This window comes from Xenia sp. Carnegie-2017, unplaced genomic scaffold (assembly GCF_021976095.1).
Source record: "Xenia sp. Carnegie-2017 unplaced genomic scaffold, XeniaSp_v1 HiC_scaffold_22, whole genome shotgun sequence".
Classification (NCBI taxonomy): domain Eukaryota; kingdom Metazoa; phylum Cnidaria; class Anthozoa; order Malacalcyonacea; family Xeniidae; genus Xenia; species Xenia sp. Carnegie-2017.
This window is the reverse complement of record NW_025813485.1, coordinates 11565098-11579697: the sequence shown is the minus strand read 5'-3', so window position 1 is coordinate 11579697 and position 14600 is coordinate 11565098. Positions and strand designations below refer to the sequence as shown.

Below are 14600 nucleotides of genomic sequence, written 5' to 3'. Positions count from 1 at the left end.
CACTTTGTCATATCCTAAAATAGTATATATTTTTAACATGTAATGTTTTAAATAGCTTTAATTTTCTTTTTATCTCTACTGTAAATTTTCATATCATACGCTCCTCTGGGAAATCAGCGTAAGTTGACGAGGCGAGTTTAAATAAAATTTATCTATCTGTCGATCTAACTATTTATGTTTATATGCAAATTGTTAGTCGGTTCGTCTTTGGTCAACAAATCGAGATTACCAAATGACACAACAGGAAAGACGCAATGATTACGAAACACTAACAGTATCGTGCTGTGCAATTTCTTTTCAGCGCTCAAAGTTTTCCAACAATCCCTTCAATTAAATCAGACAATAGGCTTCACCTCCTGACCTCGGAACAGCAACTCGCTGGTCAGTTGGTCAATAGTCGAAAAAACGCATCTTATAAGCACATTGAAAAAGGTCAATCGCTTGTAGGGGTAAACTTTTGCAAAGATGACTGTACTTCCATGTAAACAAGCCCTAATTCGCTGATTTCTTTGCATGTTTTAATGGCGTGTGAAGAAACAAAAACAGTCATTGAGATGGTAATTCCTTAGAGCGCTCTTATTTCAAATCCTCATCCTTATTGGCGTCCACAAGAAACGTGTCATTTAACAAAGGAAAATCACTTTTTAGAAATGCTTACTTTTGCTAAAAACACCTTGAATGGCATGCTCTGACAGGCTTACAGTCCCTAATAAACACTGAAAAAGGTGAATCTTGGAATGCATCCCAGCAGGTGGCGTGATCGATGTACAAAAACACATTGTGACAAACAAAAATGACAAAAAAAAAGTGACAAAGTCAATTCTTTTTTGTCAAAACTCGTCAAGAGCACTCGTTTTTGATTTCAAATGGGGCAACATCTCGTGCAAGGAAAACGTACAATTTTATGAAGTGGCATCGTACGAAGAATACAGCTTCAGCATCAGCAATTCGACTTTTCTTGCAAATATAATTTTAAATTAAAGAACCATTTATAATCATTAATGTTTTTAAAGCGCTTCCATTTTATTTTCAATCCTTGAACAAAAAGATGACATAAAGTTCATTCTCCCGCAAAATGGTACAACTTTTAAAAAAACGTCAACATCGTGGGAGCGCTGAAATAAACAAATATCACAATCATGAAAAAAAAGTTTGAATTATAAGACGCACGACTGGACCTTTGCCCCCGCACTGCAACGCAAGATGCATGCACTCGGCATTCACTCATAGGAATTCTGACGCTTTTACGCAAGCACGTCAAAATTGTTTGTCCCACGCTGTTCGCTTGTCAGTTGACACAGAAAATGACAGGGTAATTGAAAAAACAATAGATGTCTGACACACGACGGTAAAATTCGACGGGGAATGAACACCCTACTAAAAATGGGAAACACGGCTTTCGTTTTATCGAAGAACTAAATGCTTTCTTTTGGCAAATCAAGTGCAATTTTTCCAAGCTACCTTTTAACACAGGAACTTGGTTATTAGGCTTATAATTAATCACACATAAGAACATTACATCTTGCAACCCGCACATGCACATAAATTCACCTGACGGTCTGTTGCTACAGAAAACAAAAGAAATTAGCATAAAATGCGCAAAACGTTAACATTCTTGCACTCCACTAGCAGGACAAACTAGATTTTGTCCGAATAACGTCATTATCGAATCCAATTGATGATTTATATTATGTCAAATTATCTCTTTCTTGGGCGACATCCGTGCTTGCAGTAGTGGGTGTGTTTTGCTGAATATTCTCAGTAAAAACGATTTTGACCGTTTGACAAATTTTCACATAACGCACGATTAACGCATCTGGTAATTAACAAAAAACTTGCGCACACCAAAGGTAAATCAAGAAGGAAGTGTTCTTTCACGAAAAAGCCGACTTTTTTCTACATCACGCGCAACAAAAATATCTGTGAACTCAGCTTCCACTAACACTATTATTTCTCACATAATATTTCTCTCCATTTTTTAAGCATGTAGTCCTAAAAGTGACTTAACCCCAGCCGACTTCATCCAGCTCTTCTAAAGTTTCATAGCCAGTTGATTTGACACTGGTTTTCCTCCTTTTGATTCTCTCTTCTTTTTGTAAGCTCCTGTCACATTTGCTGAATGCTTCTTCAAATGTATTTTTCATCGTGAGCGTGATGAGCCTTGCCTTGTCCTCGCGCTCCGCCACAAAAACATGGCATTGAAGGCAGCCGTCGATATCAGCAAGGAACGAGAACACTTTAGGTCTATTTAAATCAACGCAGCTGAACGCTATGCTCTGCAAGTCGAACGCCAGTTTCGCCTGCGTACTCGCGTCCACTATCGTAATTCCCTTGTTCATGTCACATGAGACGGTCAAAGTTATGCGCTTGGCTCTCTTAGTCGAATCTTCGAAGAGTTTCTCTACGGCTGCATTACAAAGATACTTGGCTATGTCTTTCCTGAACGTCTCACCGCGCAAGTAGACGACTCCGTTGTAGCGAACAGTGAATTCAGGATTGCCTTCATCAAGCTTGTAAATGCCAGACACATCACCGGATAATCGACGAATCAAATTCATTCTACGCTTGGAGAAAAATGTGCAGTTTGGTCTGACTCAAACAGAACTCCGATCGCTTGCCACAGTATCGTCCAACTCATCCAAACGAAAGCTACCCTCAATTTGCAACCGATGGAAATGAACGAAGAAGTGCACCCTTACAGATCAACAAATATCGAATGACAATCTCTATTGTCTCCCTCTTCTGTTACATTTGCAAGCCGATACTGCTGTCGGATAAAGTTCAAAAAACAAGCTCGTGTCGTTGTTATCCCAAGAGTTAACACTCCAAAAAGCGGTTGACAAAAATTCAGATGGACAATGTAAAGAAAATGAACACATGAGCTAAGTCAGTATGTATTTTTTGAAAGTTGAGAGGGTCATATTACTTTATCAAGTGTGTCTGTTGCAAATATTGAATGGGTGCGCGGGACCTGGACGCTACAGATAGCAAATAATCTCTGGCCCAACCTGTTATTCTTCGACAGGCGAAAGAGATCACTAAAAAGCTACCTCGTGTGATTGGACAGTTTGACTGAGGACACATGCCAATAAAATACAAACAGTATAATAGCTTTTTTCCAATATGAACATAATAGCCCAACATAAGACTTTTAAAAAAGCCATCACTACAATAAAATACGGAAAAAAGATAAAATGTTTTTTTAATAATTACGTTTCGTCAATTATTAAAAAAACCTTTTATCTTTCTTTCGTATTTTATTGTTATGATGCCTTTTTTAAAAATCTTATGTTGGGATATTATGTTCATATTGAAAATTCGCTTTCCGCCTGGCAAATCTCTGGCCACGATTCAGTATAATAGCTGTAATTTAATTGCATTGCCCTGTGGATCAAGCCCACTCAAAGGCAACTTTACCAGTATATCTAAAGATTTTATGAGATGTTTTGAACTTTCTATCCTTTTCGCCTCATCAATTAAATCAAACAATATTTGAAGGCTTTAAACTAACTCTGCTCGTGGTACGTCAGCGTTAGGATTTGAATTGGTAGACGAAGGTGAGTTTGGTCCGAAAAAAAATTTTAATTTTCAACTGCTTAAAGAGGATCATTAAGGATAATTTTCATCTCAATAGTGTTTTTGGCAGACCATGTCGAAAACGAGGACATTTAATAATTTGCTTTTGTTAATTTGCTGCGACTTTGTCATAAAAGTTAGGAAATCATTGAGCAATACTATTCTTTAAACATGACCACAGTCACTCGGCCAATCAGCGTCAAGTATTTAAATCTTATCGAGTCTTACTTCCATCAAGTGGTATAGGCTTGGGAAAGCTTAGAGAAATTGCGGGGTTAAAACAAAAACAATGAAATACAACAGCTCAATAAATCTAATTTAGGTAATGTATCATATTGTTAATTTCTTTCATTCGAAATAAAAGATGAGTACTGTTTTTGCACAGGCTTATACAAACATAGTGGAGATCGAGTATACTAGCGAGGTTAAAGAATACCGATGAATGGAGTAATTCTACAGCGAATACCTGAATAACTGACAAGATAAAATTCAACGAAATTCTAAACTTTTGTAAAACGACATACGTGTTTATTCAAGTTCAAAAACAAGTAAAATCCTCTCTCTTGTTCATTCGTGATGATTGCACATGTTAATTCTACTTTCGCAGGGCCTTGCTGGGTACGCCCCTTTCAGAATATCTCTTTTGTTTCACGTCGATGTTAGCTGTCACGCACATTGTCGGTATGTATTTACTAAGCATGCGTAATTCAATAGATGTGAAACATGTCGACTGTTTCGGGCTTTCAGTTTCCTAAAGTGTGTATAATTAAAAATTTTCATTATCTGACCACTATGCTAATTTCACAGCTGCATTGCTGCGCATGTTTTGTCATATTCCCAGGTAGGGAAAAGCTTCTCTGCTTGTAATAAGCTGATATGTAATATGTCCACGCTGCCAACAATACTTTATGCACCTGTAGCCTGAGCATTGTGACAGGCATTAAAATTATCACAGTACGTCAATTTATTACACCCTCTACCTGTATGATAATTGTTACTTATGCAAATAAGCCAACGGATGCATAAAATATTGTCAGCTACGTGCATAAAGAACACATCTTTGTCACAAGTACTTAAGTTTCTCTATTCCTGGGAATTTAACATAACTTCTAGCAGCAAAACACGCACAGTAATGCACCAGTAGGATTAGCATCATGATCAGGTGTTATAAAATAAACACAATAAAACGCGTCAGATGATTGGTCGATAGCCGTAATGCGTTGGCCTGTGCGAACCAATCTGAGCTCAACAAATCAAATAAATCAATAAATCAATCAAAGAGAATTTGCGAATCCATCATGGCTTTATAGAGAAGAAACATTGAAATGTTTGTTTTGAATTTATCTGTTTCGCATTATTGTTATTTGATGAAAGAAAGAAAAGATGTTTTTCGTGTTTGTACTGTTTTATGCAAACCTTGGAGACGTTTGTGAAAACTCTCGAACAGGTGCAACCCTCGACCTTTGGTCTCGGGCTTCCACTGATCTGCTCTTGAGTTCTCCGAAAGGTCTTCTCGGTTTGCATAAGCCTGTGCAAACGCAATAAATACCTTTATTTCTTAATTGAAATTTCACAATAGGTTAATTCTAAAGTTCACATTTCTTACATACATTCTGTTACAAGTAAAAAATGATTGAAAATTGACACTCGTTGCTTTTGCCATGTTCTAAGACGTTTACAGCACGATTACTAGTATCCTATGGGATTTACGCCCTTGTGACCTTCTGTCGAATGCTTGGGTACGCTCGTACAAGCCTGGTAAGGAGACATCCTACCGACCAAGCCAAATATTACCTCGCTTTCATATGACAAATTTAATCCTGCATGCCGAGGCAAAAAAAGGTGAACAACATTTTCCCAAATGCCGCGAGTTGCAAATCAATATAGCGCAGCATAGATCGAAATTCTTTGTATTGAATACTTTTATATTCAAATAATGAATCAAACTTTAAATCATGCCATTGTATTCCAGCGCAATTGTTTTATTTTGGCTTGCATTACACTCCTACTCCGTTGGTCGCCATGATTTTAATATCATAATTTCATCTCCGAAGCGGACGGGCGAATTCATTTGGAAAATTATCCATCGATCACGTAAATGTATGATCTCATCTTCCACAGCCGAGATCTCGGCAAACGCCACCCCGCTTTCTCATATGAACATGAAGTAAATATTGATAGTAAATTGACAGCAAAGCAAGATTATAGGCAGTCGAAATATCTCGTTCACCGTGCTCGTATGAACAGACCCTAAATTCTGAATCCCAGAGTAAAATGGGCGTAATGAAAGTTTACTTTTAGCACGAATAAACGTGCTAATTTAAGTAATTTCATTTTTCCACACTCCCCCCCTCTCTCCCATAGAATTTTCTTATGAAAGGACGAGGAGCAAATTGAAGTTTTATTTCGTTTTGGTACAAATTCGATGATGAAATCAGAGAAACGGTGAAAAAAAAGTACAATTATTTTCGACTTAGGCCGTAATGGCAGCCATCGCACAGTTGGTTTGAAGATAGCAGTCAATGGCAACAGCTGTAACTTACCGCAGCTAAAAGCCTTACCCAGCTGCTAGGCGTACGGATCTCAGAAAGAATACAGATGAGATGAAAAGAACAAACAGATTTAATAAATCAATTAAATGCACAACTCGCTATATCATTGTACTATACAAATAAATCTTCAGATGACAATCTTTTCATATAATTTTATACACATAGTTAGTTTGTAACGTTAAGACCCAGAATATAAAACGTGTGTGGGGCAAGATAAGAGCCGGCGCAGCCAACAAATATGTAAGTGAGATACTTTGCAACAAAGTCTATCTCCCAGGCGTCCTCCGATTTGTCGTTGCTCGATTTCACTGATACCTTCTTCGATTTTTCTCCCTGCGAAATGAAGAACTGGTTGTTATGAAGCTCGTTTTGAACAATTGTAAGAACGGGCAGTTTTAAAAAAAATTGTTACGCTGATGGCCAACAAATTTAAAACCCCACTTTCCATTGTGGGTGGGTAAAAAAGAGTTTCGACAAAAAGATCGTTAAGTTGTTCGGCCGAAGTGCTGCACGCAGTCCGGTAAGTGCTAATCTGTTACGAAAAAACTAAAGCCCGTAACTCATGCTCATGAATGATTGTCTCTTGCTGTTATAACTCGAATCTTGAGTTTACAAGTTGATTATATTTGGAGTGTGTTTTCTCATTTATGAAGATGTAACAGCCACAGCTTTTGTGGAGACTTGTACTTAACACGAAACTTTTTACTGTCTTGAATGAAACATCTCCTAAAACTGTAGTAAACTTCCAACATTACAATGTCGGCATGCTTACTTCTTGAGATATTCAAGTTTTTCAAAATGTAAACGCGATATTTTGTCGACAAAATGAACGAAAGGCCTACGACAGTCTTACCGTGTTAAAAACAGGCGGGATTTTGAAAGCTTCGTTATACGTTGTGTTGAAGTAATGGCCTTTGCCACGAATCACGGCTTTAGCGCCAATAAGATAGTACGTGTTCGAAACGATACTACGAAATATAATCTTTCCCAAGGATCTAGTTATCAACACGATAGCAAAACCTAGAGCAACAATCACATTATATATTATGCATAGTCGTAAGAAACACGAGGGCAGGGAGGGTGCGAGCCTAATTTTTAATAACCGAACGCCCCTTGATAACTCCCCACTTAAACTTAAAGTCAGGGTACGCCCTGAACATGTGTTGTGTATGCAAACTGCTTTGATTTGTATAGTAGAAATTTAAAGATAAATTTTCAAAACAAATGGATATTTCACGTACCAACAAGAAGGCGAGCAATAGAAAAGGCAACAACTTCAAAAGATGATGTTGAACCTAAGTAAAAATGTACAATTTATCATTCGCAATTCAATTGAAAATCAAGGATCTTATTTCCATACCTGACATTTCTCGCATAATGGTTTTTGTCAACGGAGGTTTTCTTGCTGTCCATGTGGACCTCGCTATAATGAAACCGACGACTGTTCCCAGCATACAAACCTGTACGCAATGAGAATAGCCATCAATTGTGTGAAGACAAACACTCTTTCCAAAATATCCATCCGCACTTTAAATTTAAAAAGTTATTAATTCGACGCAGGCAGAATTATTTCACACGGAAATTAGTTTTCCACTGAGAATTGCTTCATTATAAATTACAAAGGATAGACAAAAAAGTAGCCCCGTTCAAACATTACAAAAGCTACTTCTTATTTGCCCAAGTTAACTTACAAGCGATTGCTTATAAAAGTGAATTCAATTTCAAATCGCCGAGAATAAGTTTTAAATCTCACGATGAACTTAACAATCCATTCTAATTTGGTTCAATGCTCTACAACTTTCTACAGTTTATTTTATAAATTATGAAGCTGTGTTACATATAAATGCAAAAAAGCTTAAACACTTAAACAAAGCATTTTAATGCCTCTTTAAAGTATCAATATAAACTTTCAGTTCTGTAGTTGCAAAAAAATTTTTGAAAAATGAAACACGGGAGTAATCATAAGAATGCGCAGTTATGAGCAGAGCCAGAGTACGCAAGATGAATCTTCGACATGGTTCGTTTTCAAATTGCGCTAAAATCTAACAACAGTTACGTCTAACTTCAACTAAAAAATCCCACCACAACAAACAAAAAATGAAAAGCTAATTACTTACAGTTTCTTGAAAGGATCCGGTTCGAAGCCTGGGACGAGGATGTAAAAACAACAATGCAATCGTATAAATGAGTGATTGCATGATCACTGTAATATAATCGAAGAGAAAACGTCAGTATCTCTTACTTTTCAACCATTGAAATGGTTACTAAAATCAACTTCTAGATAGGGCCCTTGTTTGCAAGAAATATGCCCAACATAGTGATTAGACTTAAACCTGGTCCACACAAGTAAAATAAAGGTAAACACAAGCAAAGATGAAGGATCAAACAAAGACATTCAACGAAGCACGTGACATTAGAGATTAGCATAAACTGAAAGAAGAACAACAAAAGATTAAAAAAATCCAATGTCATGGGTTTAAGCAAGCCTAAGTGCAAAAGAAACAAATGTCTTTTCGTTGATGCTTATTTCACTCGTGAGAAAATTTAGCCTGCTTCGATAGCATTCTGGTACAGTGTAAACGAGGCTTAAGTCTCACTGCATAAACATCTTGGATTGTTAACCTTCAATAAATTAACTATGGAAAATTTTGTATGTTCAGACTTCAGAGCACCGTTATCACAACAGATTCCTCCTTATGATGGCATGCAGAGAACAAAAGTCGCGTTGTTAGCAAATAAGCAATATTAAAATATGTGTAAAAATTAAAATCACGTAACTCACCATTGCTTCCAAAGCTCATGTAGTGATCCAGATAGTTGTCGACTTTCATATATAAAGCTAAAATAAGGCAGCCACATATACTGCCCGAGACGACATCAGCAGGACTGTGTACACCGAGATAAACACGACACAGAAGTACAGACACGCTCCCTGAAATACGTAAGTAAAAATGCCAATATCAGTTCAGTTCCCCTAGTATTCCCACAGGATCCCCTATTGATAATAAATATAAGATAATACGGCGAAGAATTCAACCTACATAACAAACCAGCAACTTCAACGAAAAAGAGTTTTACATGGGAAAAAAATTGGCTTATTTTCTCGTTATCATTTCAATTTAGTCCAGTGGTGCAGCCAGCTCGCACGCTTGGCAGTAAAAAGTGAATTTCAGATCATTAGCATTATCTAATTTATTAGAAATGTATTGTCTTAAATGTGGTTGGACACCGACATATTTACATAGCACAAAAATTAAAATCTCGCAGACTGGCTTCGCCATTGCTTTAGTCCAAGACGCCAAGAAAGATATTTCTTGCTGAAGAGACTATCTCAAATGGCAAAATGTTCACAAACATGCAAGCTCGATGTGAACGATGCGAAATTTCATGAGAAGAAAAAAATAATTCATTCAGGATTAAATAATAACATATATACCGTAAATGATCTAACAAACGCCCAGTCTCCAATAGACGCCCTCCGCCACATTACCATTATGATAACGTTATTATAGTGGGTCGTCAATTGGGCTCGGAAACTGTACAATTATTCTTAATTTTCTTTTCATTTTTAAACAATACCACAGTATAGACACAAACAGTACTCCCACTCTATTGAAATTTTTTGTGAAGCGCATATCTTATTACGCATGTGATTAGCATAGTGGCAGCCAGTCAATTGCTTTTTTGGCCAATAGGAGTGCAGAGATGGTTAGCCGCAGCCAGTAATCTAAGTAAATATAGAGCACCAAGTTGCACAGCGGAGTGAGACTATTGCATTTTTGTATACTGTGCACACTACCACACTACAAGGTAATAGAAATAAAACAAAACGCCTCTATTGCACGCCTCATATCAATTTAACACCATAATCTAATAAACGCCCCAGGCGTTTATTATACAATTTACGGTAAACATATTGTGAAGATGAGATATATATAGCTGGCTACTAATAACGTACATACATGTTGTAATGGCTGTAAAGAGCAACGATTGTCCGATGTAGGTAAAGTTAAAATGAATCATGCAGTAAAACCAAATGTACCTAAAAAGCAAAAAAATACACACGGATGATTAACACTAACAGTCAATGGCCGACCCTGGAGGTTAATAGCAAATCAAAACTTGTTGACATTTGATTTCTTATGGTCCATATATATGGTGCATCATTTTCGTCATCCTGGCAGAAAATCCCAAATAGTGAAAAGAACTTATAATTATTTCATGCTCTGTCGAGAGCATCGGCACTACGACGTAACCTACAAACATGGCCGCCTTGACGTCACATGAAAACACTACGTTTAAGTGCTAGTATTAATGGTAAAAATACAATGACGTAACCTACCAACATGGCCGCCTGGACGTCACATGAAAACACAACGTTAAAGTGCTAGTATTAATGGTAAAAATACAATGACGTAACCTACCAACATGGCTGCCTGGACGTCACATGAAAACACTACGTTAAAGTGCTAGTATTAATGGTAAAAATACAATGACGTAACCTACCAACATGGCCGCCTTGACGTCACATGAAAACACTATGTTAAAGTGCTAGTATTAATGGTAAAAATACAATGACGTATACACCAACATGGCCGCCTTGACGTCACATGAAAACACTACGTTGAAGTGCTAGTATTAATAAAACCGGAATAACGTCATTCAAAGCAAAAGTCAGCATAAAACAGTTTGGTGGTAGCAGTTAAATAGTTTTAAGAATAGCATTCAGAAGCATCCAAAAGTAGCATTTGATAGTTTTCTGAGTAGCCGTTAAATAGTTTTCTGAGTAGCAGTTAAATACAAGGTGCACTGTACATAAATAACAGCGTTACTTTTCACGTTAGAAAATATACCAACCATGTTTCACTAGCTTTCTCAAGGGGTACAACGGGTGGCGACGGAGGACGTGGTAGACAAAGGCAATCCTTAAAAGGAAACACCAAAGCATTGATAATCTTATTTGTAGAAGATTTCCCGTTACAGACAAAACGAAAGCGGGAAGCAGTCAAGAAATAATTTTACGGTAAAATAAATGTTTTCTTTACGGACTGAAAAATATAGAGCCTTATGAGATCCGCATCGTTAGACAACCATAACTGGAAAACACTTCGTATGTCTTACCCTTATCATTTTATGATAATTGATAGAATGGCAACTAGATTTGTACAGCCAGAAATCAAGTTAATAATAACCCAAAGAAAGGATGATTTCCCAAAACGTACTAACTGCGTGATATTACATACAAAAAATTAAATCACTCTGCTTACTTTGAGACTTTCTTTAAAACTCACTTCAACAGCGATGAAAAATGAGACAAGACAAAATATTTTACGCCATCGCAAGATGAAGATGATAACCATATTTTCGTTGGTAAATGTGAGGAATAAATGCAAGTTTATACACAAACCTTTAGAAAATTTGAAACGAAGAATCCTATGCCCATCAGAACACATAAAAGACGACCAAGTCGAGCATCGATTATCCTGCACAAAATGCCACATACAAGAATGTAGTAACAAATGTAAATTAATATGTTTGTGACACGAAATTTAATCACAAATTGTGTTCATTGTATTGGATAGAACATGTAAAATGACTTAAATAAACTCTTCAATAGAATTGACTAATTACATTTTCTTCTAGAGATATTTGACTTTATTCATTAGGCAAATGACATTTTAAAGCTCACCAATTTTCCACTTTACTATAACGTTTTATGCACATATACAGCAGTTTAATGAATACATGTGTTGATGAATATTTCTAAAGATGCAAAAGTTCGATACTTTAATGCTAACTGTCGACAAACACAGTATTTTTCTAATGCTAAAAATGAAATGTGACGTCACAGCGATGTCATTTGCCTTTTAAAGAAAAGTTACATACCTCCATAAAGAAACAAATTAACACAGTTCTATTAAAGAAGCTGTTAAGTAATTTTAAATTCACTTTACAATGCAAAGCTACAAAGGCATTTCAGGGAGCAGCAAAGTGCAACGGTTTAATATTGTTAGGAACGGTTAGATTGTGTAAAGACGTTTGTTTAAAGAGATTATTCTCTTATATGTAAGTATGTATGTAATTATTTCTCCTTACCATTTGAGAAAACATATCAGAATAATATAAAATTCTTCTGTCCCAAAAAAACTTGTAAACTTCATTATTCTCGTCCATAATGGTGTTCGGTGGCGCTGCAAATATAATCATCGCTGTATATGAAGTAGTATAGCCAGCCCACTACTCTCTATCCTCCATTTTTATAATGAGCAAATTCATGTTTCAACAGCAGAACAATAATGTCTACAGTGGCTACGAAGCGCACTTTGACTTGAATATTTACTTGCGTATCAGTGTGCTTTTTTGTGTCAATGAAAATATTCTCACTACATAAAGTAATACGATTGCTTATGAACCAGGAAAAGGCTGCAAAGTCTTATGTTTACGTCATCTGAAAGAATGGTAAAGATACAGACATTGAAAAACACATTTTGTGGACATGTCACCAAGAATGTGTTTACAGGACAATACCGTGTGTATTAGAGATACTGTTCGTTGTTTTACTGTTTGAGATACTAAATTTTCTTCAGAAATACCGACTTTCGTGATTATTTACTTTGTAATCATGTTCTGGTAGCAAATAACTTTCAGCAAATTAGGCAAAATGAAACCCCGGAAACACGAGAAATCGCTATTGAGGGACTCTAGATATAGAAATTTCGCAAGGAAGGCGCGCACCTTCACCAGTCAAAGTATGCCTCACCAAAGTGTCCGCATAGACTCTAGGATGTTCAAAACGTCAATATTACAATTTTGTTCGCAAGCTTTAAATTCAAGGGTCTCTTAAATGCTATATCTGTTTGAGATACTAAATTTTCTTGAGAAATACCGACTTTCGTGATTATTTACTTTGTAATCATGTTCTGGTAGCAAATAACTTTCAGCAAATTAGGCAAAATGAAACCCCGGAAACACGAGAAATCGCTATTGAGGGACTCTAGATATAGAAATTTCGCAGCTCCCCAGGAAGGCGCGCACCTTCACCAGTCGAAAGTATGCCTCACCAAAAGTGTCCGCATACGCACTGACTCTAGGATGTTCAAAACGTCAATATTACAATTTTGGAAACACGCGCTTCTTTGCAAGCTTTAAATTCAAGGGTCTCTTAAATGCTATATCTTTCAATGGTAATTTATAAATTAGAGTTTGTTTTCCAGCGATACTACTTCACCGTAGCTAATTGCGAAATTGAATGTACACACAACAGACCAAAAGTTTAACGCCACTTTCAGTATTGCTTTTTAATAAACAGACATGACTAATGCAAAACGCAATAGGGTAAGCATTAGCGCGGCACCAAGCAAGTGGCGTTAAGCAACTGCCATGGCTACTTTCGACATTACTGGCCTTAAGAGACTGCTAATTTTTTTTTGGGGGGGGGGCGCTTAGTTTCACTTGAGTTGTAATTTTCAGCTTCGGTCGACTTCAATGGTTAACTCTTAATCCAAGCTGTATAAACCGGTTGACTTCAATGGTTAACTCTTAATCCAAGCTTTATAAACCGGGTATTTTTCAACGTGTTTAAATTTGTGTAAGGTTGTTGGTAGTTTACACAAATGAACATGAACGCATTATTTGAATCATGAATTTTGAAGTATAAATATTGTAAAGCTCTTAAAGTAGTACAAAGAGTGCAGTCACTTTCGAGAGGGCGGTTACATTCGCGATCGTTCAGTAAGTGTTAAAAAAGCGGCTACTTTCAAAGGGGCGGTTACTTTCAGGATGCTACCTTCAAGACTCTACGTTATGCCACATCGCTAGACATATCCACAGTACCAACAAATCACGTTAGGCAGTTGAGGATAGTACATTCTTTCAAAAACCTTCAAACTGAAAGCGCAAATTTGCGCGTTCATTTGTAAAACGAAAAGACAATTTCATTAGATGAAAGTAGAGTGCTGTTAAAACTATGTTCATTAAACATTTGTTTCGTACAGTCATTTAACTGTCCTCTGCGTTACATCTACCATCATTTGTGGTTATTATTGCGTGTCTTGTGTAAACACAAACATTTCTTTGTTGTTGTTCGTCTAATTGGTGAAGGTGGCCTTTGACTTTGGGCATGTAGTGTATTTAATCATTATCATCACAGTTAAAGTATTTTTTTCAAGAGTCATACCTGAATAGCACACAACAATGGTGTTCCATATAAGGAACTAAATAGCAACCGATGTCGAATCCATCGACCAATTGGTCCAAGTTTATCTACAAGATGTAATCAAAAGCATACTAGTAGTGTCTTATAAATATATCAGCAACCCACATATGTAGATCCTATCAGTGCCAGAAAAAGTGGTCATTAATGGCATGTGGTCGCAAAACTCATGTTTCACTGAACTCTCATACTCAATGGCGTTGCCAGCCTGCTAATTTGTTCATGCTACGTAAATTTTTCAACATTAGCATTATTTATTT

General features: G+C 36.7%; 2 protein-coding genes across 2 annotated transcripts in view; both read right to left on the bottom strand.

Annotated features, from left to right (window-relative positions):
* The window catches only part of LOC124445392 (pre-mRNA 3'-end-processing factor FIP1-like), a 31851-nt gene extending 17576 nt beyond the window's left edge, over nt 1-14275 (bottom strand). Inside the window, exons 1-2 of the mRNA XM_046996115.1 lie at nt 14132-14275; nt 6565-6568 (exon numbers count right to left, since the gene is read on the bottom strand). Of these exons, the coding sequence (XP_046852071.1) occupies nt 6565-6568; nt 14132-14249 (122 nt within the window). The 5' untranslated portion in view covers nt 14250-14275. The remainder of the gene's footprint in view (nt 1-6564; nt 6569-14131) is intronic.
* LOC124445394 lies at nt 1478-2872 on the bottom strand. Its single transcript, XM_046996117.1, has one exon. It carries the CDS (start codon nt 2556-2558, stop codon nt 2004-2006), a length of 555 nt encoding a protein of 184 aa, XP_046852073.1. The 5' UTR covers nt 2559-2872; the 3' UTR covers nt 1478-2003.
* Nucleotides 14276-14600: the final 325 nt, after the last annotated feature.